At 52.6% G+C, this 25508-nt stretch overlaps 1 protein-coding gene across 1 annotated transcript in view; it reads left to right on the top strand.

Annotated features, from left to right (window-relative positions):
• Window positions 1–25508, top strand: part of Acacb (acetyl-CoA carboxylase beta) — an 88876-nt gene that overhangs the window by 57440 nt on the left and 5928 nt on the right. The window contains exons 24-46 of the mRNA XM_059249009.1: window positions 498–611; window positions 708–821; window positions 1349–1438; window positions 4379–4497; window positions 4718–4855; window positions 5321–5420; window positions 5509–5616; window positions 9060–9116; window positions 9342–9383; window positions 10603–10818; window positions 11800–11955; window positions 12622–12825; window positions 13724–13879; window positions 16080–16202; window positions 16364–16633; window positions 17455–17552; window positions 18585–18705; window positions 19907–20017; window positions 21126–21269; window positions 22009–22129; window positions 23177–23273; window positions 24267–24363; window positions 25191–25326. Of these exons, the coding sequence (XP_059104992.1) occupies window positions 498–611; window positions 708–821; window positions 1349–1438; window positions 4379–4497; window positions 4718–4855; window positions 5321–5420; window positions 5509–5616; window positions 9060–9116; window positions 9342–9383; window positions 10603–10818; window positions 11800–11955; window positions 12622–12825; window positions 13724–13879; window positions 16080–16202; window positions 16364–16633; window positions 17455–17552; window positions 18585–18705; window positions 19907–20017; window positions 21126–21269; window positions 22009–22129; window positions 23177–23273; window positions 24267–24363; window positions 25191–25326 (2932 nt within the window). The remainder of the gene's footprint in view (window positions 1–497; window positions 612–707; window positions 822–1348; window positions 1439–4378; window positions 4498–4717; window positions 4856–5320; window positions 5421–5508; window positions 5617–9059; window positions 9117–9341; window positions 9384–10602; window positions 10819–11799; window positions 11956–12621; window positions 12826–13723; window positions 13880–16079; window positions 16203–16363; window positions 16634–17454; window positions 17553–18584; window positions 18706–19906; window positions 20018–21125; window positions 21270–22008; window positions 22130–23176; window positions 23274–24266; window positions 24364–25190; window positions 25327–25508) is intronic.

A 25508-nucleotide genomic window follows, 5' to 3' on the forward strand; every position in this document is an offset into this window, starting at 1 on the left:
CCAGCAGCCACAGAAAAAGCCAGCAGATGTGGTGGCCCACTTGTGATCCCAGTGGAGACAGAGATAAGGGATCCCAAAGGCAAGCTGCCTAGGGGACTAGCCAAATCAGTGAGTTCTGAATTCCAAGTTCAGGAGAGACCCTGACTCAGAAAATACAGTGGAGAGTAGTGGAAGGAGACATATGAGGTGGTCTGGTCTTGTTCCCACATACGTGTGTGTGTGCACATGTGCGTGCTCACCAACACACACTTAGCACCCTCCTGCCCCCCCCCCCCATACATGGTAAAGGGTTCTGCTGTGTTGCCCTTCCCATCAGATGTGAGGGTATGTGAGTCAGCGAACGAATGTGTGAGGGAATGAGTGACGTATACCCGTGTTCAAAGCTGGCTGGATGTATCCAGAGAGTTGAGGTTAGACCCCCACCCACGACCGGCCAAGTGCTGGCCGGATCCCCTTGGGTAAAGCAAAGCCAACCTGGGTTCTGATTGTCCCTGAAGGACGAGCTCTGCGGCCCAGACCCTGCCCTGTCAGACGAGCTGACCTCCATCCTCAACGAGCTGACGCAGCTGAGCAGGGCCGAGCACTGCAAAGTGGCCCTCAGAGCCAGGCAGGTGGGTCTCAAAGAGGGTTTCCCTGTGTGTGTGTGTGGCCCTCTCACCCCCCCAGCTTCTCTCACCTCAGTCTTCCCTCCTCTCTCTTCCCTACAGGTCCTGATCGCCTCTCACCTCCCCTCCTATGAGCTGCGGCACAACCAGGTGGAATCCATCTTCCTGTCTGCCATCGACATGTACGGCCACCAGTTCTGCCCAGAAAACCTCAAGGTGAGTCTCTGGGACCGTGGGTTTTCCTTACGCTCAAGGAGCCCCCAGTTCAGTGACATAAAGTTCAGGGTGGCTAGGATGGTCCCAGGGGACATCTGCACGCTCTGGGAGTTGTAGGCGTGGAAACCTGTTCACAGGCTGCACGGGGCAACAGGCTTGAGGCGTTCCTGGCCAGTACAGGGTTTGAATTAAGATGTTCTAGAACATTCCAGGAGGCATTAGCCCTTTGTGTGGGGGTGGGGGTGAGGCACTTGGCTCTTCCCAGGCTCTTGCCAGGGCCCTGGCTTACTGCAAACTTCTAGGCACCCATCGGCATTTGAAACTGGGACCTTGCCCTGGGCACAGTCACCCCCACCCCTGCACTGTCCCATCTCCCAAGGCTGCGTGCAAAGGCGTCCCCTGCATTAGAAGACACTGACTGCAGTAGTGATTGGGACACAGCCCACTTGTGCCTCCTGCCCCCGCCAGCTCCTGGGTCAGACCTGCTCATGTTCTGTTTGCTTTTTGGCCCCTTCTGTTTTCCGTAGAAATTAATACTTTCAGAAACAACCATATTCGACGTCCTGCCAACCTTCTTCTACCACGAAAACAAGGTCGTCTGTATGGCGTCGCTGGAGGTACGCAGGAGCAGGCCGTCCAGAGTGTTTGCTGCCCACCCGCCTGCACGGCCCGACCCTGAGCTGTGGCCCGACCCTGAGCGGCGCACCTTGCAAATGTGACCTTTTCTCTCCAGGGAAGGGGTTACTATTCTCCTCTCACAGAGAAATAAACTGAGCTCAGAGCAGTGAAGTGGACTTTCTCAAGGCCACATAGCCAGAGACAGCGTCAGGATTCACACTTTTTCGGTCTTCTTGCAAAGTCCATGCCAGGAATACTGCTGTGCCCTGTGGCATCCCAGGTTCCTCCAGACAGGGCACAGCTCAATGCCACACCCCGGTGCCAAGCTAGACGCACCTTGTCCAGACTTCTTACTCATGAGTATTCGGTATCTCGGAAAGACTTTGTTGCCTGGAGCAGAGAACGCAGGCAGCTTCCTCGGGGCAGGGAAGGGCTTCTCTGGTGGAGCATCCGCTGGGCTCCCTGAGCACAAGAGCCCAGTGGTGTTCAGGTCCTCCCAGGAATGCCGCTTGCTTCTACCTCTGCAAATAGGAGGCTCAGCTCCTGTCCTCAGAACCTTCCTTAACGCTGGACTGAGTCCAGTGACTGATAGTTTTATCTCACCCTTGACCCTCAAGCTTGAAGTCTCCGCTCCCCATGAACCCCCTACCTTTTTTTTGCATCTTTTAGATCCCACGGGTCACCACCCCTGCAACACGCCCCGGTGCCTCTCCCCCCCCCCCCCCCCCCCCCGCCATGCCAGGTCTGCCTAGGTCTTCCATGGAGACTGGTTTGTGCCTTTGAGCAGCACGTGGCAGCCGCAGGGGACCCTGGCATCAGGCTGGCAGTTGTCACTTTATAAGGAGTTCTTCTGAGGCCCCACTCTCAAGGCTAGCACACCCCATCAGACATGATTCTGACAAGTATTAATTCCTACTTGTGTCTGTGAGGGCTTTTTCTAGGATATACCATTTAAAAACTTTTAGTTAGTTAAATTCATATTGTTTGTGTGTGCGTGTGTGACAGAGAGTTCAGGAGTGTGCATGTACCACGGGGACACTCATGGAGGTTAAAGGTCACCTGCTCAGGTGTGGTTCTCCCTTTCCGCCTTGTCTTTTTGAGGCAGGGTCTCTCACTTCTGCCGCCTGGCTGTGTACTAGACTCTGAGCTTCTTCTGGCTGGGTCTCCTGTCTCTGCCTCCTCTCTCACTGTAGGGATGCTGGGGTGACAGATGTGGGCCACCACATCTGGCTTTTTTTTTTTTTTTTTTTTTTTTTTAAAGATTTATTTATTATGTGTACAGTATTCTGCCTGCATGTGTCCCTGCAGGCCAGAAGAGGGCACCAGATCTCATTACAGATGGTTGTGAGCCACCATGTGGTTGCTGGGAATTGAACTCAAGACCTCTGGAAGAGCAGCCAGTGCTCTTAACCTCTGAGCCATCTCTCCAGCCCCACATCTGGCTTTTTACATGGGGTCTGGAAATCAAATTCAGGGGGTCAGGCTTGCACGGCATTTGTTTTTACCCAATGAGCCGCCTCTGTGACTCCAGGATGTACTTCCATATGTTCTGGTTCTGTACCAGGCACGTTGACTGAACGTGATTCAGCTTTTCCCTCGTGACTCAGGAGCACTGGGAATGTACAGTCTAGGCTCCGTCTCTTGACAAGGCAGAGTTGTTTTTTGTTTTGTTTTTTTTTGTTTTTGTTTTTTCGAGACAGGGTTTCTCTGTGTAGCTTTGTGCCTTTCCTGGAACTCGCTTTGGAGACCAGGCTGGCCTCGAACTCACAGAGATCCACCTGCCTCTGCCTCCCGAGTGCTGGGATTAAAGGCATGCGCCACCACCGCCCGGCTTGTTTTTTTTTTTTGTTTTTTTTTTTAAATCCCTAAATGGATTGGGGTCCCCACGCACCCTCCAGTTCAGTGATTTACAAGGGCACACAGGGACTCAGGCCATCATGGTCACAAGTGTCGTGTGGCACACAGAATGGAAGGCAGACAGGAAGGGCGATGCTGATGGGACCAGGGTGGGTCTCCCGAGGTCTTCTCCGAGGGGGATCACAGAGAGTGATGACTTGTGTGCAGTGTAGTACACCTGGGAGGCTCAGGAGACACCAGGTGGTTTTAGCATCCGGGTATTTTAATGGGGACTGGGCTCCGTCACCCTCTACCTGGTGTGTGGTAACGTCAGGACTGTGAGGCTAAAAGCATGTGTCCGTTATGGAGCATCAAGGTGTTTAGGCCCCAGGAACTTTATTGAAGAAAAGTGGGAATCTGCCCTAAATCCGAGCTCCCACAGCAGTCTCCCACAGGACGGCACGGAGGCCTGCCATGCTACCCACGGCTCTCTGATTCCCACATCAGTTGCAAAGGTCTAGGACTGCGTGGGCCAGTGTGGCCGCCACTCATTTGTGTTAGTGAGTGCTTGAAGTGTGGCTTGTTCACGTTGAGCCTGTGTGCTGTATAAATTGCACACTACTCCAGAGACTTAGTGTGGAAGAAAGGATGTAAGACACCCCAATACTTTATTACATTGATTGCATGTTGATATGAAAATTTCAAGGGTATCTGGGGAAAGAGAAAATATAGATTTTTTTTTTCCTAAGTGGCTACTAGGAATTTAAAATTATGTGGCTCATATTACATTTCTGTTGGTTAGAGAGGTGTTGACAGGCTATAGCCCATGGGCCGACTATGCCACTACTTACTTCTTTAAATAAAGTTTTATTAGAACACAGACAGACACTCACTTTTTCATGACGGCTTCCATGCCACAACAGCAGAATCTAGGACTGTGGCAGAAGCGATGTCTCCCAACGTCTGAAACGTTTGCTGTTAGTCTCTTGAGAAGTCCCCCATCATGCAGCTTAGAGAGCCCGCAGAGGTCCTGTGCACACAGCCCTTCCCCGCTCAGAACCCGCTGGTCTCTCTGAATGCCCACTGTCCTTCTGCCCTGGCAGGTGTATGTGCGGAGAGGCTACATCGCCTACGAGTTGAACAGCCTTCAGCACCGGGAGCTCCCAGATGGCACCTGCGTGGTGGAGTTCCAGTTCATGCTGCCATCCTCCCACCCCAACCGGTATGGAGTGGTTTCTCCTCGTCTACTCCTTGTCCCCAGGAGTCTGATGCGACCCCTCAGCACCTGCCCCTGACTGCAGTCTCCCCTTAGTCCCCATTTCAGACCCCACCTAGGGAAGGCTCTTATCCTGCTCCGGCTTCCCAAAGCGTCCGACACAAGAAGAGCTCTGGGACCGAGGCGGGGGCAGCTGCCTCAGCCTCTGTCTCTTGTCACCCTGCAGGATGGCCATGCCCATCAGCATCTCTAACCCCGACCTGCTCAGGCACAGTACAGAACTCTTCATGGACAGTGGCTTCTCCCCACTGTGCCAGCGCATGGGGGCCATGGTCGCCTTCAGGAGATTTGAAGAGTTCACCAGGTATGGTGGAGGAGCTGCATGGCCTTCCCCGAGCCCCAGCCATTCGTTCATGAACACTGGGGCTCCCGGAGACCCAGACCCAGGCACAGCAGTTAAGAATTACAGACCCCGGGCTGGAGGGATGGCTCAGAGGTTAAGAGCACTGACTGCTCTTCCAGAGGTCCTGAGTTCAATTCCCAGCACCCACATGGTGGCTCACAACCATCTGTAATGAGATCTGGTGCCCTCTTCTGGCCTACAGGCGTACATGCAGACAGAACACTGTATACATAATAAATAAATAAATTAATTAAAAAAAAAAAAGAATTACAGACTCCTTAGGGAGTGACGGGAAAGGTTGGTCCGTGGTCCTAAGGGGCGTGGCAAGATAGGAGCCCAAGTTCTGGCATGCTGCTGCACCGCAAGGACCGACCACATCCTTCTGAGGCAGGAGTCCCTCAGCTCTCCTCTGTCCCACACCCCCAGGAACTTTGATGAAGTTATCTCCTGCTTTGCCAACGTGCCGACAGACACCCCCCTCTTCAGTAAGGCCCGCACCTCCCTGTACTCTGAGGACGATGGCAAGGTAAGCCCAGTGGATAGTGTGCGGCAGCGGGGAGGGGTGGGCTGTGGCCCCGCCCTCTGGCCACCAGCCCTCGGTTTTTCTCTTGCAGAGCCTTCGAGAGGAGCCCATCCACATCCTGAATGTGGCCATCCAGTGCGCCGACCACCTGGAGGATGAGGCGCTGGTGCCGATTTTCCGTACCTTTGTACAGTCCAAGGTATTCCCAGAGGACGGGCTGTCGTCCCCTGCTCTGTGTTGCTATCACAAAATACCTGAGGCTGGGAAGAAAGTAAAGAGGTTATGGGAGGCAAGAGAGAAGGCTCAGCAGTTAAGAGTTCTTATTCTTACAGAAGACTCAGGTTCGATTCCCCGCACCCACATGACAGCTCACAACCGTGCATAGCCCTGTGGTACACAAATATACACAGGAGCATAACACTCATATACGTGAAATAAATCAAATCCTTTTTTTTTTTCTTTAAAGCTTGTGTAGCCCACAGTTCTGGAGGCTATACCAGCAACTGTGTCTGGTTCTCACCACAGCCCCGCTGCCTCACATGCAAGAGCGGGAGGGGGCGGCACTTGCTCTTGGTATAACCACCCCCCCTCACTGAACTGACCCTTCCTGTGAGACCATTGGCCCCCTCCAAGGGTGTTGTCTCCAGGACCCAGTGACATCACTTAGAGGCGACACCTCCTCATGCCTTTCACACTGCAAGAGACTAAGCCTGTCAGTGTCCGTGATACCAGAGGCACAGGTTTCCATGGTAACCATGGAGGCGACAGGTTCCTTCAGGAGGAGGGCTGGGCGTGGTGGTGGGGTGCTGAGCCCCCGAGGTGGGCTGGGGGAGTTTCAGAGGCACAGGCTGCCCTAACTCTGCTAGTCCTTGTAACCAGTGCCGTGTGCAGAGGTAGCTGAATGTACGGACCTCAGCGTCTTCAGCAGTGATGCAGGAAGAGAGTCTCTCTCTCTCTCTCTCTCTCCCAGGATGATTTAGTGATTAAGTGACCAAGGTTACACACACTTGCCTAGTTAGAAGCAGAGATAAGAAATCGTTTGAGGGAAATGGGAACTTTTGACGTGGTCACAGGTATGTGCAAGCCTGTGGCGGCTGTCCCTTGCAGATGTCCTCACGCAGGGCCGGCCGCTGTGTCCGTTCAAGACTTAGAGCTACAGACAGGTGTGAGCAGAGTGGTGGGTAGGGCACTGCCAGGCGGGCGGGAGTTCATCACTGTGTGACCTCAGGCCGGTTACTCCCCTCTGAGCCTCGGTGTCTTTATCTGTGAAATGGGATGCCGAGATTCCGCCAGCCAGACTGTCTGAATGTCAGTCCTCGACCCTCCTGACTTGGTCTAACCTCATATCAGGAGTTCCAGCTGTTGACCTTCCATCTGTCTGTCCGTATACATGTGTCCTTACTGCACTGTCCCTGTAGGAGGGACCTCTCCCCTCCACTGGGCTAGGCGCCCTTCAGGGGACGCTCTTTGGTGCTTTCAGAGAAGGAATGGCAGGTGCTGAGTTCCGTTAACCGGGGATGTTGTTTTTGTGTCCGTGTTTAGCCTTTATCTCTTTCATCAGCTGTTAAGGTTGTTCACCGAAGGAGACATTTCAAATGCAGACACATCTGAGCAGGTTTATTTATTTATTTGCCGTTATTTATGTGTTTGTGGAGGTCAGAGGACAACGTGTGTGAGTTGTTTCTCTTCTTCCACTGTGTGAGCCCTGGGGATCAAACCTAGATTGTCAGGTTTGGATGCAAGTGCCTTTACCTGCTGAGCTCCGGAAGCAGGTTTAAAACAAACCCACAGTCCCCTCCGCCAGGCAGGGTGAGAGGATCTTATCTCCACTCCTCCGCTAATCTCTTCCTGACCCAGGTGACAGTGCTCCTGGGCTTTCAGCTGATGCCCCACTGTGTGAAGGGACCTCTGAACTGGGGGCTACTTTGTTTGACCCCTGGCCACATCAAATGCAGCTCAGCAGTTCTTGGGGTTCTTATCTAAGGAGGGTGGTAAGGAGAGGTGGGAGGCTCACCTCTGCAAGGATGGGCAGTGAGGAATCCCACAGTGTATCATGGGTGCAGTATGGAGAGGAGCCACTCCAGGGGGCTAGGCATGATAGCAGAGCGATTATGTGTTAGGTTTGATGCACTGGAGAGAGGCAGGCTAGAAGGAAGGGTATTGCCTAGTGGGGTGGGCGTGTGTACATTTTTATTATTGAGACTTTTTGCATTAAGCATGTCTGTACACATTCGCATACATTCAACTCATGCTCACACATGCACGTGCATTCACTCATGTACTCTCACATCCATGTGCATTCACTCATGTACTCTCACATCCACGTGCATTCACTCATGTACTCTCACATCCACGTGCATTCACTCATGTACTCTCACATCCACGTGCATTCACTCATGTGCTCACACATCTACGTGCATTCACTCATGTGCTCACACGTCCACGTGCATTCACTCATGTGCTCTCATGTCCACGTGGATTCACTCATGTGCTCTCACATCCACGTGCATTCACTCATGTGCTCACACATCCACGTGCATTCACTCATGTGCACATACAGTGTCCTTAGCAAAGAACTCATGATCCAATTAATCACCCACTGTGGTATCTTTGTTGTTATTTTTTAAAAGTTTTTCTTCAACTTAAAGAAAATGTGTGTGGGGGTGTTTTGCCTGCATGTGTGTCTGTGCACCATATGTGTGCAGTGCCCTTGGAGGCCAGCAGAGGGAGTCAGATCCCCTGGAACTGGAGTTAAAGGTGGTTGTGGGTGGCCATGTGGGTCCTGGAAATTGAACCTGTGTCCTCTGGAAGAGCAGCCAGTGCTCTTAGCTGCTAAGAGTCCTGGGATTAAAGGTATGTGCCACTGCTGTACTGCCTGTATATTGTCTTAATTGTTCCATTTGGGGAGCAGCTGGGAGCAATTCTGTACTTCTTTTATATAATGTTTTAATTAGATCTAAGGAGCATATATGTCGTGTGTAGATATAGCTTGAAGAATTTTCGCCCTGCTGGTCAGCGTTCAGAGCAGAAGTGGATGCTCCTGGTCCCCCAGAAGACAGTGTGGCTGTGTCCTGACGGAGTTTCATCTGCTTTTGGATTTTCCGTACATAGCTTGCAGTCCACATTCCTGCACACATCTCCTAACTTGTAGTGCATACAGCATTTTGCTTCATTAAGCTATAGGTCACCAAGTGTTATAACACAACCTTTGAAAGTATATAATGCAGACTGAGGATGTAGCTCAATGGTAGAGCTCTTATCTGGCATACTATAGGTGCTAGGTTCAAATCCCATTACTACAAAAAAGAAAAAAAAATCACAAAATGTACAATTTGATGGTTTTTAAGAATGCTCACAGAGTTGCATGGCCTTTGTACTACTGTCAGTTTTAGAGGACAGCCTCTCTGAAAATCAGAACCCAAAGCCCTCTCAGAGCCTTCTCCCCAGCCCAGGCAGCCGCTGACCACTGCTTGGTCTCTGTAGACTTGCTAATTCTGAGTATTCCCTGCTAGGCGGTCTTTTGACTGGCTCTTTGCATTTAGTATGCTTTTGGGGTTCATCCACATAGCAACATGCATCAGGACTCCAGGCCTTTACTGACCAAATAATATTCCACTGTGTCTGTGATTTTATTTAATGCAGAAACACATCCTTGTGGATTATGGACTCCGAAGAATCACATTCCTTATTGCCCAAGAGGTTAGTTCCAAACCTTAGTTCATTGTCTTCTCTGTTTTCCAAATCCAGGTATTTGATATTTAATCTCTAGGGTGAGGGTAGAAGCAATTAGTTTCTAGAAAAATCTTTCCGGATGATGCATTCTGGAAGTAGACCGAATCGTCTGTAATAATCACAAAATAGGCAGAGGAAGGGTTCAGAGTCTTGCTTGACTTAATTGCCTCTTACACGGATTTCTTTTTGCAGAGAGAATTCCCCAAGTTCTTCACATTCAGAGCGAGAGATGAGGTATGAGTAAAATGCTGACACGTTCCCCCCATGGGCATCCTTCTCGGGCATCCTTCACACCCCAGCCCTGCGGGCACGCTCAGAGCCTGAGGTGTGGACCCTCACATTTCCCTGGATCTACACTGCCAGCAGGAGCCGCGTCTCCTGCAGTGAGCTCCGACACAGGACTCCCACTCACTTGACAAGCTTTGAGTCTGATGCTGTTCCCAGCTGCCTGCTTTATATATAAATATTGGAGCACAGCTACAACCGTTTGATTAGATATCACCCATGGTTGTCACACTGTCACCAAGTCTGTTATGGTTCATCACCCTAAGACATGTGGTACCCGAGCCTTTCGGATTCCTGTCTAGAGCAGATGGCGTCACTCCTGGCACAGAGTCAAGAGCCCAGCAAAGCTCAGCATTTTGCGTTTTGATTGATTCAGGCTCTGCTTCAGTTAAACAGCATCCTTTTGTGGGGGATGTAGGGGAGACTTCTCAATTTCTCTCTAGTTCAGTTTCCAAAACTGCCAGTTGATTTTTTTTTGGAGACTTATTTCTATAAAGTCTCAGTCTCTCTCTCTCTCTCTCTCTCTCTCTCTCTCTCTCTCTCTCTCTCTCTCTCTCTCCCCCCCCCTTCCCTCCCTCCCTCCCTCTCTCTCTCTCTCCCTCTCCCCCCCCCCCCCAGTGCACATATCCCTGCAGGCCAGAAGAGGGCACCAGATCTCATTACAGATGGTTGTGAGCCACCATGTGGTTGCTGGGAATTGAACTCAGGACCTTTGGAAGAGCAAGCAGTGCTCTTAACCTCTGAGCCATCTCTCCAGCCCCCTTTGTTTGGTTTTTCAAGACAGAGTTTCTCTGTGTAGCTTTGTGCCTTTTCTGGCACTCGCTCCGTAGACCAGGCTGGCCTTGAACTCACAGAGATCCGCCTGCCTCTGCCTCCCGAGTGGAGTGCTGGGATTAGATGCGTGTGTCACCACCTGTGTTCAGAAGTTAAAGACAGACAGCAGCCTCGTGGCTCTGGCATGTCCTGGGGACAAGCAGGGTGCACCCAGGAGTCGGTCTTACAATGCTTGTGACCTCTAAATCTTTTGAGCCTCGGAGGTTGCTCGTGATGAGGTTTTACAGTGAATGGGTCATTTCTGAGTACCAGGGTTGGGCAGCATGGAGCCTGGACCATTCAGGCGTGTCCTCGCAGAGTCAAACGAACTGTCCTCTCTCTGGCCGGCCTACAGTTTGCAGAGGACCGGATTTATCGCCACTTGGAGCCCGCCCTGGCTTTCCAGCTGGAGCTGAGCCGGATGCGGAACTTTGACTTGACCGCTGTGCCCTGTGCCAACCACAAGATGCACCTTTACCTGGGTGCCGCCAAGGTGAGGGAAGGGCTGGAGGTGACCGACCACAGGTTCTTCATCCGCGCCATCATCCGGCACTCGGACCTGATCACCAAGGTAAGGTGGCATGAGGTGGCTCCACCTGACTCTGAGCTCCTTCCTTATGCTCTGGCCTCCTCTTCCCCAAGTCCACACCTGGGCTGCTTGCTGGGGATCTCAATTTATGCTCAGCATATAGGCCCTGCTTGCTGGGGACCAGTCAGTGTCCTCAGCACATAGGCCCTGCTGTCAGAGACACCCCAGCCAGGGGCACTTCAGTCAGATTCTTGTGTTTTGTGATGTTTTCTGTGTGAGAAGAGAGCTGAAGAGATGGGAAGATACCGGTGTGTTCAGGAAATTTCTTGTTTGCAGATTGACCACGGGTGATCACATTGTGAAAATTCAAATACTATTACAAATCATTTTAAAGTCAGGTGAAGGGTAGGGGAGATGGATGGTTCAGTAGATGAAGCACTTGCTGTGGCAGCGTGAGGAACGGGGTTCAGAGCCCAGAGCTCTGATGTTTCAGGGTGTTTTACTTGTGGACCATGCTCTATGTGAACAAAGACCCGTTCATGATGCTGTCCATTTCTTTACACACCCGTGGACACACTGTGCAGGGGTGTGTGTGTGTGTGTGTGTGTGGGGGGGGGGGTGATTTTAAAAAATCAAATCTGCCACTGATGGATTTTAAAAATTACATTTACACATATATTTATTGGGGGCGGGGGTACCGCGGCACGTGTGTGGAGGTCAGAGAACAGCTTGTGGGAGTCAATTCTCCTTCTACTGTGTGGGTTCTAGAGCTCAAACTCAGGTCATCAGGGCTTGGCGGCAAGCACCTTTGTCCGCTGAGCCGTCTCCCAAGCATTCCCTGATGCCACAGCTCCGGATGTCAGAGCATCAGGGAGCAGAAGACAACAGACTGGCTAGGACACACAGCCTCAGTTTCTTCTTGCCCTCTGCATCTGCCCAGACGCACCAGCAGGTGGGGAACGTGGGCTCCCCACCAGGCAGGCGCAGGCCCTGTGGCTGAGGCTGGCCTCACTCCTTTGGCAGGAAGCCTCCTTCGAGTACCTGCAGAACGAGGGGGAGCGTCTGCTCCTGGAAGCCATGGACGAGCTGGAGGTGGCGTTCAACAACACCAGCGTGCGCACCGACTGCAACCACATCTTCCTCAACTTCGTGCCTACCGTCATCATGGACCCGCTCAAGGTTGTACGCGGGGGCTCTCCCGGGCTCTAGGTGCATTTTCCCATGGTTCTGCATGCCACACTGCTTTGGGGTTGTGTCTCCGGGCCCTCCAGCCCTGAGGTTCAGGATGAAGAGAATAAACCGCCAGTCAGCCCAGATAGGATCAGACATGTTCAGCTGAGAGGCCTGGCAGAGCTTATGTCCTCTCCAGGCCCTGCCGGGCAGGATGAGAGCCTGAGGTCTGAGGCTGGGGCATCGTGTGCAGGCCGGTTCTGCAGTAGGTAGACCTTGGCGGTGCTGATTCAGGGACCATAGAAGACTTCAGTGTCTGTAGGGCTCACAGAACCCGTGAGGACCCGTGCTGACGCCCTGGCCTGACTAGTTCACATAGTCCAGAAGAAAGCTTGTGCATGGGCCTGAGAGGCACACAAAGATGAGGTGGCACATGAAGATGAGTTTCGTTACTCGTCACCCCGTCACCGGGGGATGTAGCTCAGTGGATGCTCCAACCAGAGCATCTGCCTGGAATACACCAGGCCCTGGGTTCCAGCCTCATCGGTTGTTAGCAGTTAGTAGTTTGTGTTGGGTGCCAGGCTCCTTGCCTCCTGCATACCTCCCTGCCCCCTCGCTGTCCAGCACTGCCTTGGCGTGCCGGCTAGGCTCTGACGGCGGTGTGTTTCTCGGCAGATTGAGGAGTCGGTGCGGGACATGGTCATGCGCTACGGCAGCCGGCTGTGGAAGCTCCGCGTGCTGCAGGCGGAGGTCAAGATCAACATCCGCCAGACGACCACGGGCAGCGCTATCCCCATCCGCCTGTTCATCACCAACGAGTCCGGCTACTACCTGGACATCAGCGTCTACAAAGAAGTGACCGACTCCAGATCTGGAAACGTAAGGGCGGGCCGCCACAGCGTCCCGAGTCTCAGCAGGTGCCGCTGCCTGGACATCAAGACGTGGGTCGAAGACGTGGTCCTCACCTCGCCTTGTCTCGGGTCATGGCAGCCTCTAATAAATAGCTTCAGGGTGTGATAGGCATGGTCGTTCCCTGTCTCTTTACCCTCCCAGGCAGGGCCATGCGGGGCCATGCAGCTCCACGGCAGAGTCCATCCCGTGGCCATGCTGCAGGTGGGAAGTGGAGTGTGTGGCAGTTACCATGCAGAACTCACGCTGGTCCACCGGGAGAGACATGTTTCCCCTGACCACCTTACAGAAAGAGTTTTGTAAATGAACCCAAAACTATTTTACACATGCACACATATATATGTGTATATGTGTGTGTGTGTACCTGCATATATATATATATATATATATATATATATATATATATATATATATATATATATATATAGAGAGAGAGAGAGAGAGAGAGACACTTTTTATTTTGAAATGATGAGACTCAAAACTCTCAAGCTGCAAAAATAGGACAGAACAAAGTATTGGACGGGGTGTACCCATCACTCAGATTCTCTCAAGGATGCATTTCAGTTGACTATAGTAACACTACCCAGACTATACCGTGACACAGGTGATTTCCCATGGTTCTTCTCTGTGGGACTTGCTGCCATCTTTATACTGGAGCTCTGTCCCCTGTCTCCCACGGGTCCTGCTCTGGTTGCCACGTGGCAAAGGGCGTAAGCTCTGCACCGCGGATCTGCCTCTCCATTGAACTTTTGTTGAGGACTCAGCTTGGGGTGGGACTCAAACCCAGGACCTCTGGGAGAGCAGCCAGCTGCTCTTAACCTCCGAGGCGCCTCTCCAGCCCCTCTCCTTTTTCTTTCTTTCCGTCCAGATCATGTTTCACTCCTTCGGCAACAAACAAGGAAGCCTGCACGGGATGCTGATCAACACGCCGTACGTCACCAAGGACCTGCTCCAGGCCAAGCGGTTCCAGGCGCAGTCCCTGGGGACCACCTACGTGTATGACTTCCCAGAGATGTTCAGGCAGGCAAGTCCTGGGGCTCAGGTGTGCACCCCCCTCGAGGGGCCCTTTCCCGGCTTCACTAGAAGCCGTCCCTTGTCCTAAGTCATTCCCTCTGGATGGGGTCTTCCTGGAGAAACGTGAATTAGTGCAGGAACGACTTCATGGAACTTTCCCCGGAAATAAACCTAATTTTATCCTGTTGATAAGTGATGTACTACAGAGCTTGAGAAAACAAAGGGAACTGGGAGGAAAAAAAAGAGAGAGAAAGGTAACTCAGAGTCTATGACCTGTGACAAACTACTCAACATTTTAATGTTTACTTCTGGTTTATGTTGTTTGCATGTGTGTGTATGTGTTGGTGTGTGTGCACATGCGTGTGCATGTGTGTGTAGGGGCCAGAGGTCAACGTCTGGCATCTTCTTTATTTGTTCTCATCTCCATTTTTTGAGGCAGGGTCTCTCAGTGAACCTGGAGGTTGCCGATTTGGCCAGAGTGGCCAGCCAGCAAGGCCCCAGGCTCCTCCTCTCTGCATCTCCCCAGCAGGTTTTTACGTGGGTGGGGGTTGATCCCTGGTCCTCGCGCTTGTGAGGACCCCGCTTTACTGACTAAGCCGGCACCTCCTGGCCCTGCTTCTGCTCTGTTTGCTCATTTATAAGTTAGCTGCTGCCTGCCGGGCCCCCTTCTGAGGCTTGGCAGTCCGTGGAGAGGAGGAGGAGGGGCAAGTGTGTGTGTGTATGTGTGCATATGCATATATAACGTGCATTTTGTTTTAAAGTAATTGTTTCACAGTAGTCAAGAAGTCATAAAAATAGTACCAAAAAAAAAAAAAACAAAAACCAACAAAAACCACTGAACTCAACATTCCCATGAGGCATTTCCCCAGTGGCAACAGCGTTCCTGTGTTCAGGGCCCCAGTGATGCCTTCTGGTTGGTCACGTGTTACCAAGATAGGAGATTGATCCTGGTGCAGTTGATAACGTCTTCGAGGAATCTTTACCCCATTCTCTGACAGTCTGGGGAGCGGGGTGCAATGGCCCCTGCCTGTGTTCTCAGCTATGTGGGAGGCTGAGGCAGGGGCATCACTTGAGCGTAGGAGGTGGAGGTGGGCCTGGATATCATAGTGAGACTCTGTCTTGGAAGGAAGGGAGGGAAACAATGTTTTGTTAGGTTTTCCTGAGGGATAAGGGCAATATAATATCTGTGATTCACTAGCCAGCTCCAGGTTCAGCTCCTCTGGCACACATAGGCACATAATTGGAAAAAACTAGGAGTTCTTTATTCATTATTTATGTGCAAGTGTACATCCTGAGTTTATTTGTACCGTGTTACCTGTGTTCAGGGGCCCACTGAAGCCAGAGGGTGCTGGATCCCCCTGAAACTGGAATTATGGGTAGTTGTGAGCTGCCTAATGTGGGTCCGGGGTCCTCTGGAGGAGCAGTAAAGCCCTCTTTACCACTGAGCTATCTGGGGGTTGGGGATTTAGCTCAGTGGTAGAGTGCTTGCCTAGCAAGCGCAAGGCCCTGGGTTTGGTCCTCAGCTCCGGAAAAAAAAAACAAAAAAACAAAACAAAAAAAAACAAAAAACCACTGAGCTATCTATCCAGTACCAAGTTGAATCAATACTTTGAAAAATATGACCTGGCTGGGCAAGGCTCAGTGGTTCTTGTCATGCAGGCCTGAGGACCCGAGTTCAGACTCCAGCACCTACTTCAAAAAACCAGGCATGGTGCTGGACCCATGTAATCCCGAGCGCTTGGAGGCAGAGGCAGGAGAATCCCTGGGACTTCCTGGCAGCCAGTCTAGACAGTCGGTGAGCTCTGGGTTCAGTGAGAGACACTGTCTCAAAAGAAGAGGTCGAAAGTGATTGAGGACAATACTTGATGTCAACCTGTGGCCTACACACACACACACACACACACACACACACACACACACACGTAAAAAAGTAATAAAAATTACCTTCACCAAAACTGAGCTCAGGTGGTTTAAAAAGAATATCTTATCCCTCCTTATCATTATTATTATTATTATTAATTATTATTACTGTGTGGAGTATGCTTGTATATGTGTCTGAGTGTGTATGAATGTGTGTGTGTTCTTTAAATACTTCACGATTTAAAGACAGGGTGAGAACAGGGCAGTTTACTCAGTGTTCTCACATGTCATCTCCAGCTGGGGAGGGCAGCGCTTCCTTCCCCATGACTCCAAGCTTTTCCTTACCCCAGGCTCTCTTTAAACTGTGGGGCTCCCCAGAAAAGTACCCCAAAGATATTCTGACATACACAGAGCTGGTGCTGGACTCCCAGGACCAGCTGGTGGAGATGAACAGGCTTCCTGGTGGGAATGAGGTGAGAGGTGGGCGTGAGGTGGGAGGTGGGCACAGAGGTGGGCGTGAGGTGGGAAGTGGGCGTGAGGAGGAGGTGGGTGTGAGGTGGGGTCAGTTTGCTTTGACTGTCACCTTACCTGGAAGAACCAAAGTCACTTTGCTCAGCGCCCATCTCTTCCCCAGGTGGGCATGGTGGCGTTCAAAATGAGGTTTAAGACCCCGGAGTATCCAGAAGGGCGGGACGTCGTGGTCATCAGCAATGACATCACCTTCCAAATCGGCTCTTTCGGCATACAGGAGGACTTCCTGTATCTGCGGGCATCTGAGATGGCCCGGGCAGAGGGCATTCCCCAAATCTTCCTGGCAGCTAACAGTGGGGCCCGTATGGGCCTGGCTGAGGAGATCAAACAGCTATTCCAAGTGGCTTGGGTGGACCCGGAAGATCCCCACAAAGTACGTCATGAAGTGAGGGTGGTAGCGTGATGGCGTTTACCTAGAAGAGACGGAGCACCCCAATCCAAAAGCCCCACCTCTGAAACGCTTCCCGACCCAAAGCTTAAGTATCAGCATGATGCCCCAACTGGAAAGTCCCACCTGACCTCATTCACTGAGTTTCAGTCAGAAAGCACAGGCCTGAAGATGCTGGGTGTGAGGTGTCTGTGCAACATGGATGAATGTTGTGTTTAGACCTGGTGCCCACGCCCAGGACATCTCATTATGATATGCAAATAATGCCAGTCTGAAAAAAATTTCAAAATCTGAACTGCTTCTGGCCCCGTGCATTTTAGGTGAGAGACGCTTCCTGCCTTGCATCGGATGGCTCCTGCAAAGACTGTGGGAAGGGATCTCTGTGTGCAATGCACAGATGCACAGTGACATTAGTAGCCCACCACGTGTTGTACAGTTCCCATGTACTGACTTGTCCTCCTGGCACGCGGGAGGCTCAGGCAGGAGGAGAGAGAGAATGAGTTCAGGATCAGCCTGGCCTCTGTGGTGAGACCTTGTCTCAAGAAAGGAAAAAGAACCAAAATAAATGCTTGGGGACATAGTGATTATCAGAAATGGCCAAAAGCACCCCCTAGAGGTGTGATAATGAGAAACTTGTAGACATGTAGGTGACATGTGCCGGGTTCTAAATCCATGTGTACCCAGGATGCCAAGTGAATAATGCCCCGCACCCAGGCCTTAGATCATGGTATTGACACCTTGAAACATCTGGTGGCTGGCGAGTCCACGGAACTGGACTCGCAGACTCACTGGAGTGTGTTTTTAAGGGATTTAGGTACCTGTACCTGACGCCCCAAGACTACACCCAGATCAGCGCCCAGAACTCCGTGCACTGCAAGCATATTGAGGATGGAGGTGAATCAAGGTAAACCCAACACTGGCTGCCAAGGCCTAGTGTAACCGCAGCTCATCCCGGCTGCCTGTGAGGGCCCTTCTCTAGGCTTGTGGGTGGTGGACCCCGAGCTTCCATGTGGGTGCTAATGACTTAACCATTTGGAACAACCTCTAGGTAACTCATCCTGGTCATCCCCAAATGATTCACCCCTCCCTGCCTCTGTCCCTCTCTCCCTCCCCTCCACCCCTCCCTCCCCTTCCCTTTTTCTCTGCTGAGCCTTGTACACCGAAGGCAGGTGCTCTACCACTGAGTCATGCCTTGAATGCCTCATCCTTTTCTCTGAACAGCAGCTCATGCAGGGAAAAGTAGACGTAAGTTTTCATGATGTCTCAGGGGACACAAGTTCACATTTTATGACCCAGTTATCCAAAAACATTCAGTGGTCATCTGGGGGTCTGCTCTTTGAGAACGCCAGAGGTTTGTCTTTCCCAGGGCAGTTAAACAAGTGGAATAAAACAAGTCAGCAGACTCTAGGTGACTTTCTGGGGTGTGAATGATATGAGAAACATTTCTTTTTAATTCCATAGTGAAATAAGTTTGGGAAATACTCAGTTAAATGTGCGCATCAGGACATCTTCCTACAGGCCTGCGGAGACCCCCTAACACACTAACACTGGTCAGTTTCTATCAAGATCTGACCAGCGTGTCTCACGCTTTGGGAGTCATGAGTCATGGCTGATTGGTCGTGAATTAAGTGTCTTTCCCTCATGGTCCCTGGTGTCCCCACAGACCAAAGGCTAAGCTAGTTTTCTGTGGGATGTGGGGTAAGGTGGCACCCCACTAAGAGCCTCTGTTTGAGGGAGGGACAGCTGTTGTCCACGGCAACCTTGATCTTTTAGAAGCTTAGTGCCCTGGGTCCTAAGCCCTGTCTCCACTCTGACTGATCTGCGTCCCAGCGTTCGTCCTTGCTCATCTCTCCTGCCCCAGACCTGTGGGAAACATGTCCTCCTGTCTTTGTTTTTGGAGAGGAGCCTTGACTTCAGTCGTGTTTGGTCCTTACAGATACGTCATCTTGGATGTCATAGGGAACAGTGACAGCCTGGGCGTGGAGAACCTGAGGGGCTCGGGCATGATCGCGGGAGAGGCCTCCCTGGCTTACGAAAAAATTGTCACCATCAGCATGGTGCGTTCCCTCCTGGTCTCTTCCTTTCCTTGCTCTTCCGTGTTTTTTTTGTGTGTTCCTCTGTGTGTGTGTGTGTGTGCACGTGTGTGTGCATGTGTGCTTGTTTGTGTGTGTGTGTGCATGTGTGCTTGTTTGTGTGTGTGTGCTTGTGCACGTGTGTGTGTGTGCTTCTGTGTGTGTGTGTGTGTGTGTGTGTGTGTATGTGTGGTGAGTGCACATCCATGTAGAGGCCAGGGGTCAACATCAGGCATCTTCAATTGCTTTTCACATTTTGGGGGGACAGTGAGTCTCATTGAGTCTGGAGCTTGCCGATCTGGCTACGGCTGGCCAGCAAGCCGCACCAGGGATCCTCTTGTTTCTGCTCTCCCAGCGCTGAGATTGCGGGCACACACTGCCACGCACGCCCGGGTTTTCACGGGTGCGAGCCATCTGAACTCAAGTCCTTGTGGTTGTTTGGCAAGCACTTTACTGACCATCTGCCCAGGCCCAGTGGTGTTGACTCTGCATAGATTTTCCTCAGGGGTCACCAGTTCTTACACGTCCCCGAGGCCACGGCACAGGAGCTCGGCACCAGCAGCGGCCAGTGTGTGCCGTTGGCCTTCCCGATGCTCTCCTTGACCGACTCCCTCTTCCTGTCAGATAAAAATCACACTGTTTACTTTGGGATACTCAACGCATGAAGAGAAAGGGTTAATTTGGACTCAGGGTTTCCAAGGGACTGCATGTGATCTCTTGGCCTTGGTGCTTTGAGCCTCTAGTGGGGATGCGTGGCAGAGCATGGTTGCTTGGCTAGGGCCAGGCAGCCAGGGACAGAGGGAGCAGCCAGGGTCTCGTGGTTCTCCTCATGGCAGGTGACAGGCCTCCACTCTCCTAGGCACCCCCACAGGGCCCACCTCTTAGCGTTTCCAACACCTTTGATTGGGCCCCTGAGGAGGTTTAAGGTGCAGATAATAGCAGAAGCCAAGCTCGAGCAGGTGCTGGGAGAAACTAGGCTCCAGCCAGCTGTGGTGCCCACCTGTAATCCCAGTAGCTGGGAGGCGGAGGCAGGAGGATCATCTTTTGAGAGTTCTAGGCTGGCTGTGGCTGTACAGTGAGACACCCTTCTGTGTGTGTGTGTGTGTGTGTGTGTGTGTGTGTGTGTGTGTGTGTGTGTGTGTGAGCCCACCAGCGTCTGGAGTTCAGACGGGTCTTGTCTCCACAGGTGACCTGCCGGGCCCTAGGAATCGGGGCCTACTTGGTGAGGCTTGGCCAGCGGGTGATCCAAGTGGAAAACTCCCACATCATCCTCACTGGGGCCAGTGCTCTCAACAAGGTGCTGTAGACGGGGCCTGGGGAGGGGTGGTGTGGGGACCAAGTCAGACATCTCATGGCCCTGCTGTCTTAGCCATGACAGTATTCTGTTGCTGTGAAGAGACAACGTGACCATGGCAACTCTTATACGAGAAAGCATTTAATCGGGGGCTGGCTTACAGTTCAGATGTTTAGTCCATTATCCTCATGGCGGCAGGCAGGCAGATACCGCAGATGCTGGAGAGGTAGCTGAGAGTTCTACATCTGGGTCAGCCGGCAGCAGGGAGAGACACTGGGCCTGGCTTAAGTATCTGAAACCTCAAAGCACACACCTTCCCCACACCCCCATTCCCCTAGTGACACACTTCCTCCAACAAAGTCAACCCTCCCAATGCCAATCCCTATGAGTCTATGGGGGGCATTTTCATTCCACATGAATGAAAATTCCCTACACCAGCTATTGTGGATTCCCAGTGCAAACCAGTTTCCTCCCTGAAGCAAGTGCTTTTTTTTTTTAGTTTGAAGTTTTCCCATCCCCTTCTGAGCGCCACCCCCCACCAGAACTAACTCTCCAGCTTACATTAAAAATAAAAAAGAGGCGCCATATTTTGCAGGAAACCGAGAAAGGCCCCACTCATGATTTTGCAACTTCTATGATTTGGGGGAACTCTTGCATTTTGGCTTGCCTGTGGTTAAGTCCCCATGAGCGTGAAAACAAACAGCCTGCTTGCTTTAGTGTGCCGCAGGATTTCCCACACGGCTCTGGAGTCTCCGTGTTTAATGTCCACTCAGAGCCCACTGAGGAGTTCCACGTGTGGCTCTTGCACCAGCAGCACCTGGGTGGCCCCCAGGCCACACTGCAGACCTGCTGAAGCAGGAACCCATTAGATGTCTAGTTCCCAGGGGCACTGGTGGTTCCCAAATTGGGTTGCATATGACATTTCCTGGAAATCTTAAGGACACAGGGACCACCAGTGCCCGGTGCTCCCCCTGAAGACCCTGAAGGGATTGGTTTGGGCACAGCCCCTGGGTGGCAGGTGTTTCGGAAGCTCCCAGGTCATTCTGAGAGGCAGCCAGAGCAGAGGGCCCAGCAAGACGGAGTGGCCTTGCTAACTGCTGTGTCACCCCAGGTCCTGGGAAGAGAGGTCTACACGTCCAACAACCAGCTGGGGGGTGTGCAGATCATGCACACTAATGGGGTCTCCCACGTCACTGTGCCGGACGACTTCGAGGGGGTCTGTACCATTCTGGAATGGCTGTCGTATATACCGAAGGTACGCTCTTCCCTGGCAGCCTGGAGCCTGGGAGCCTGTGGGGTTCGGCTCATGGTGGCAGGGAGGGTGGGGAAGAAGGAAGTACCACAGACGGGACAGCTTGGCCTCCCATCTCCCTCCCTGATACCCAGCCCTGTCCTTTGCTTTTGGGGAGGGAGGCTCTGAGGTGTCGTGAGGATGTAGGGACGCCATCTGCGATCCTTTAGAAAAGGGTGACGTTGGATGACAGTGAATCCATTCCTGGCTTTTTCTTCAGTAGCCCCGTCATCCTGGGCCAGCCTCCCAGTCCTTCTGGCCTTCATTTCCTCCTGTGTGAAGTTGTTGATGAGGGGGGCCTGAGCCCATGGCTCAGCCCTCTGCAGATCCTCCCCAGGGCTACCCTGGACTGGACCGATCAGCTTTCAGTAGTCCTCACGGGACTGCTCTAACCAGATCTTGACTAGGCAGATGTTTGCGCCTCAGTTTCTCCAATCGCCTAGCTGGAGAATGCTGGTCCCGTGTGGCTCCCAGAGTCTATTTGATCTCCAAAGGCACTCAGGTCTCTTAAAAGGTCTCAGAAGCATGTAGACAGGAGATGCCTGTCATTTTGCAGCTGGCGTAGGGGCTCGGAAGCCCCGGCGAGGGCATCGCTGCACAGCTAGATGTGTGCACAGTCAGAGGGGAAAGCCCTCGGAGGTGTGGGAGTCCTCGCTGACGCGCCCCAGGGACCGAGTGGGACGGCTCTGGCCTTCTTTTCTAGGACAATCGCAGTCCAGTTCCCATCATCACTCCTACTGACCCCATCGACAGGGAAATTGAATTCGTCCCATCCAAAGTTCCCTACGACCCCAGGTGGCTGCTTGCGGGGAGGCCTCACCCAAGTAAGTCCTAAAATGTTTTTTTGGGGGGACCCAAGATTTGGGGTTCTTTTCTGGGCCTACTGAAGAGGGCCATTTTGGTGGAAGCTTCTGTTCCCGTTTCCCAGGGAGGGTGCATGTGAGCTCAAAAGGGGAGATGGAGACTAGGCTTTGCTTTTCCTGAGCTGCAGAACAACAAGGGTTGGAAACAGCTCTGGTTTCTGGAGCCAAGGGTTAGGGTTCAGCACAGGCCAGGGCCTTCCTCCCGCCTCTTTCTCTATGGCTAGACCATCACAAAAGAGGCTGGCTTCTCTCTCTCTCTCTCTCTCTCTCTCTCTCTTACACACACACACACACACACACACACACACTCGCATGCACACGCATGCACACGCATGCACACATGTTGTTTTCTCCTTCTCTGAGGAACGTCTTTGTCTCCTGGAGGTGTACTTTGCTCTGAGAACCGCCCACATGGGAAAGCTAAGCTGGCCCATCACCCTGGCCCACGGCTAGAATTTCCAGTGCAGTTGGCTTCAGCTGTGCAGTGCAGGAGGCAAGGGCCTCTCAGCAGCAGGAGGATCCCTCCCAGTGGCGTCTTCATTTTAGAGGCCTTTCCCTCCAGCTGTAGCTCCATTGGAAGAAGGCAGTCTGTTCCTTACCCACTGTGTGCTCTCCTGCAGAACCAGCCCTGAGCCCCGAGGCAGAGGCTGAAGTAGCAGGTTTTATTCCCTGGCATCTAGCCTCTGTCTGCGTTCTTTGAGTCACCTGCTGCCAGGCCTTTTCCCTCCTGTCAGAGCGGCAGCCATATACACCAGCCCTCCCCACGCCCCCCCTCACCTTCCCCTCCATCAGTGGCTACAGTGCCACGGTCACGGTGTGTCTCTCTGGGACACTGGTTGCCTGCTTCCTCTCAGGGATACTGAGCGGTAGCCAGTGGGCCAGAATAAGGTTCTTCAGTAGAAAGGGTATAGGACCATAAGGTCAAAGCTGGCCGCAGCAGTGTGCCCCACCAGGCAGACCCTGGGCCTCCCCAGCCCTCAGCCAGGACTTCCACCCGTCTGTCCACAGCTCTGAAGGGCTCCTGGCAGAGTGGCTTCTTTGACCACGGCAGTTTCATGGAAATCATGGCACCCTGGGCCCAGACCGTGGTGACTGGACGAGCAAGGTAATGTAAAGTGGGGGTGAAGGTGGGCTGCACACACCTTCACACACCCGCCCACATCTGCACACACCCGCACACACCGGTCCACTAGACACGGGACTCCCCAGCACTAGGCTGGGGCTGCCAGGGCCTTTTCTCCTTGGTCCCTAGATTTTTCTGAATGCAAAAGGCGAATTTAGGGAGCGGGGAGATGGCTAGGGAGGCTTGCGGTGTAAGCATGAGGTCCCGAGTTCAGATCCTTAGCAACCCACGTGAAAAGTCGGGTGCATCAGTGCAGGGAATCCCAGCCCTTGGGGTACAGAGTCAGCCCGGCAGCTCGCTGGTGAACTCCAAGTTATGTATCAGAAACTGAGGAGAGAATGATTGAGGAGGAAACCTGATAGTAAACTCTACATGCAGGTACACACATACACACGCATGCATTCTTCTCCCCGACACACACACACACACACACACACACACACACACACACACACACAAGTTAAACTTTTTTGTTTGTTTGTTTTTCGAGACAGGGTTTCTCTGTGTAGTTTTGGTGCCTGTCCTGGAGCTCGCTCTGTAGACCAGGCTGGCCTTGAACTCACAGAGATCCGCCTGGTTCTGCCTCCCGAGTGCTGGGATTGAAGGTGTGTGCCACTGCCGCCCAGCTCACATGTGATGATTTAAGTCATAATTTAGAGCTGGGATGTGATTAGGTTGCAGAGCACATGCCTGGCATATGCTTTGTCCCGAGTTCCATCCTAGTCTCTCAGAGGATAAATAGGAAGCTGAAGTGAGGGTAAGATGCTGGGAACTGTGTGTGTCACAGTCCACATATTAGACATCTTAGATGCACAGCCCGAGGCACAAACAGCTCCCATCCCGCCCTGACTGTTCTCACCCTAGCAGGGTACCTGTGCACCTGGAAATGCCCACAGCAGACTGGGTAGATGCTGGGGCCCTGAGATCTGCTTATGGGGCATCCCAGTGCTGAGCTCCTGTGCACTCACCTTACAGGTTGGGGGGCATCCCCGTGGGGGTGATTGCTGTGGAGACTCGGACCGTGGAGTTGGCTGTCCCTGCTGACCCTGCCAACCTGGATTCTGAGGCCAAGGTGAGGGGCCAGGAGCCGTGACCATTGTTACCACTGCTGGATCCAGCCCAGAGAAGCTTCCGTGTTCCAGAAAGGCCGGGAGCAGAAGCCATAAGCAGGGATCGGCCTGGAAGCTCGGCCTGTCGCCCACCACATCTCCATGGGACACATAATGTTCCATTCTGGGCTTCTTGCCTGGGATGGTAAAGGTCCTGTGTGGACCCCACCCCCACTTCCACTCTGCCCCTGCTGCTGGGAGCTGCAGTGAGACCTCAGCTAGTGTGGTGCCAGGCTGTGCAAGGGAACGGGGGACCTGTTGAGGGCCTAAGGATATGGGCTTTTGTTCCTGGGGAGCCCTGGCTCTGGAACATGTATATGGGAACACATCCTAGTAAGGGTTACTAGTGTGATAAAACACCAAGACCAAAGAAACCTGGGGAGGAAAGGGTTTATTTGTTTACACATCCACGCTACTGTTCATCATCAAAGAAGTCAGGACAGGAACTCATGCAGGGCAGGAACCTGGAGGCAGGAGCTGATGCCGAGGCCATGGAGGAGAGCTGCTTACTGGCTTGCTCCCCATGGCTTGCTCAGCCTGCTTTCTTATAGAACCCAGGACCACCAGCCCAGGGGTGGTCCCACCCACAATGCTCTGGGTCCTCCTCCATCAATCACTAATTAAGTAAATGCCTTACAGCTGGATCTTACGGAGGCATTTTCTCAATGGAGGCTCCCTTTTCTCCAGGGACTCTAGCGTGTGTCAACTTGACATAGAACAGTGGGGACCAGGCTGTGGTCGCCGGCCCTATTGTCCCTATGTCACTGACCTAAGTGACTCTGTGTCACAGATCATCCAGCAGGCGGGCCAGGTGTGGTTCCCGGACTCCGCCTACAAGACCGCCCAGGTCATCAAGGACTTCAACCAGGAGCACCTGCCCCTCATGATCTTCGCCAACTGGAGAGGCTTCTCCGGCGGCATGAAGGGTAAGTCCAGCCCCTGTGTCACTCCGATGTGCCACTCCAGCCCTGTCTCTCAACAGCCCTGGGAGGATGCAGGTCAAGTAACCGCCTGGTTTATAGATGAGGAACTGAGCGTGGGAGGCGGGTGACGTCCTGGGGTCATGGGAAGGGCAAGGCAGGGAGGTCTGCTCTGCAAGCTCCATGGT

The sequence above is a fragment of the Peromyscus eremicus genome, chromosome 23, assembly GCF_949786415.1.
Source record: "Peromyscus eremicus chromosome 23, PerEre_H2_v1, whole genome shotgun sequence".
Taxonomy (NCBI): domain Eukaryota; kingdom Metazoa; phylum Chordata; class Mammalia; order Rodentia; family Cricetidae; genus Peromyscus; species Peromyscus eremicus.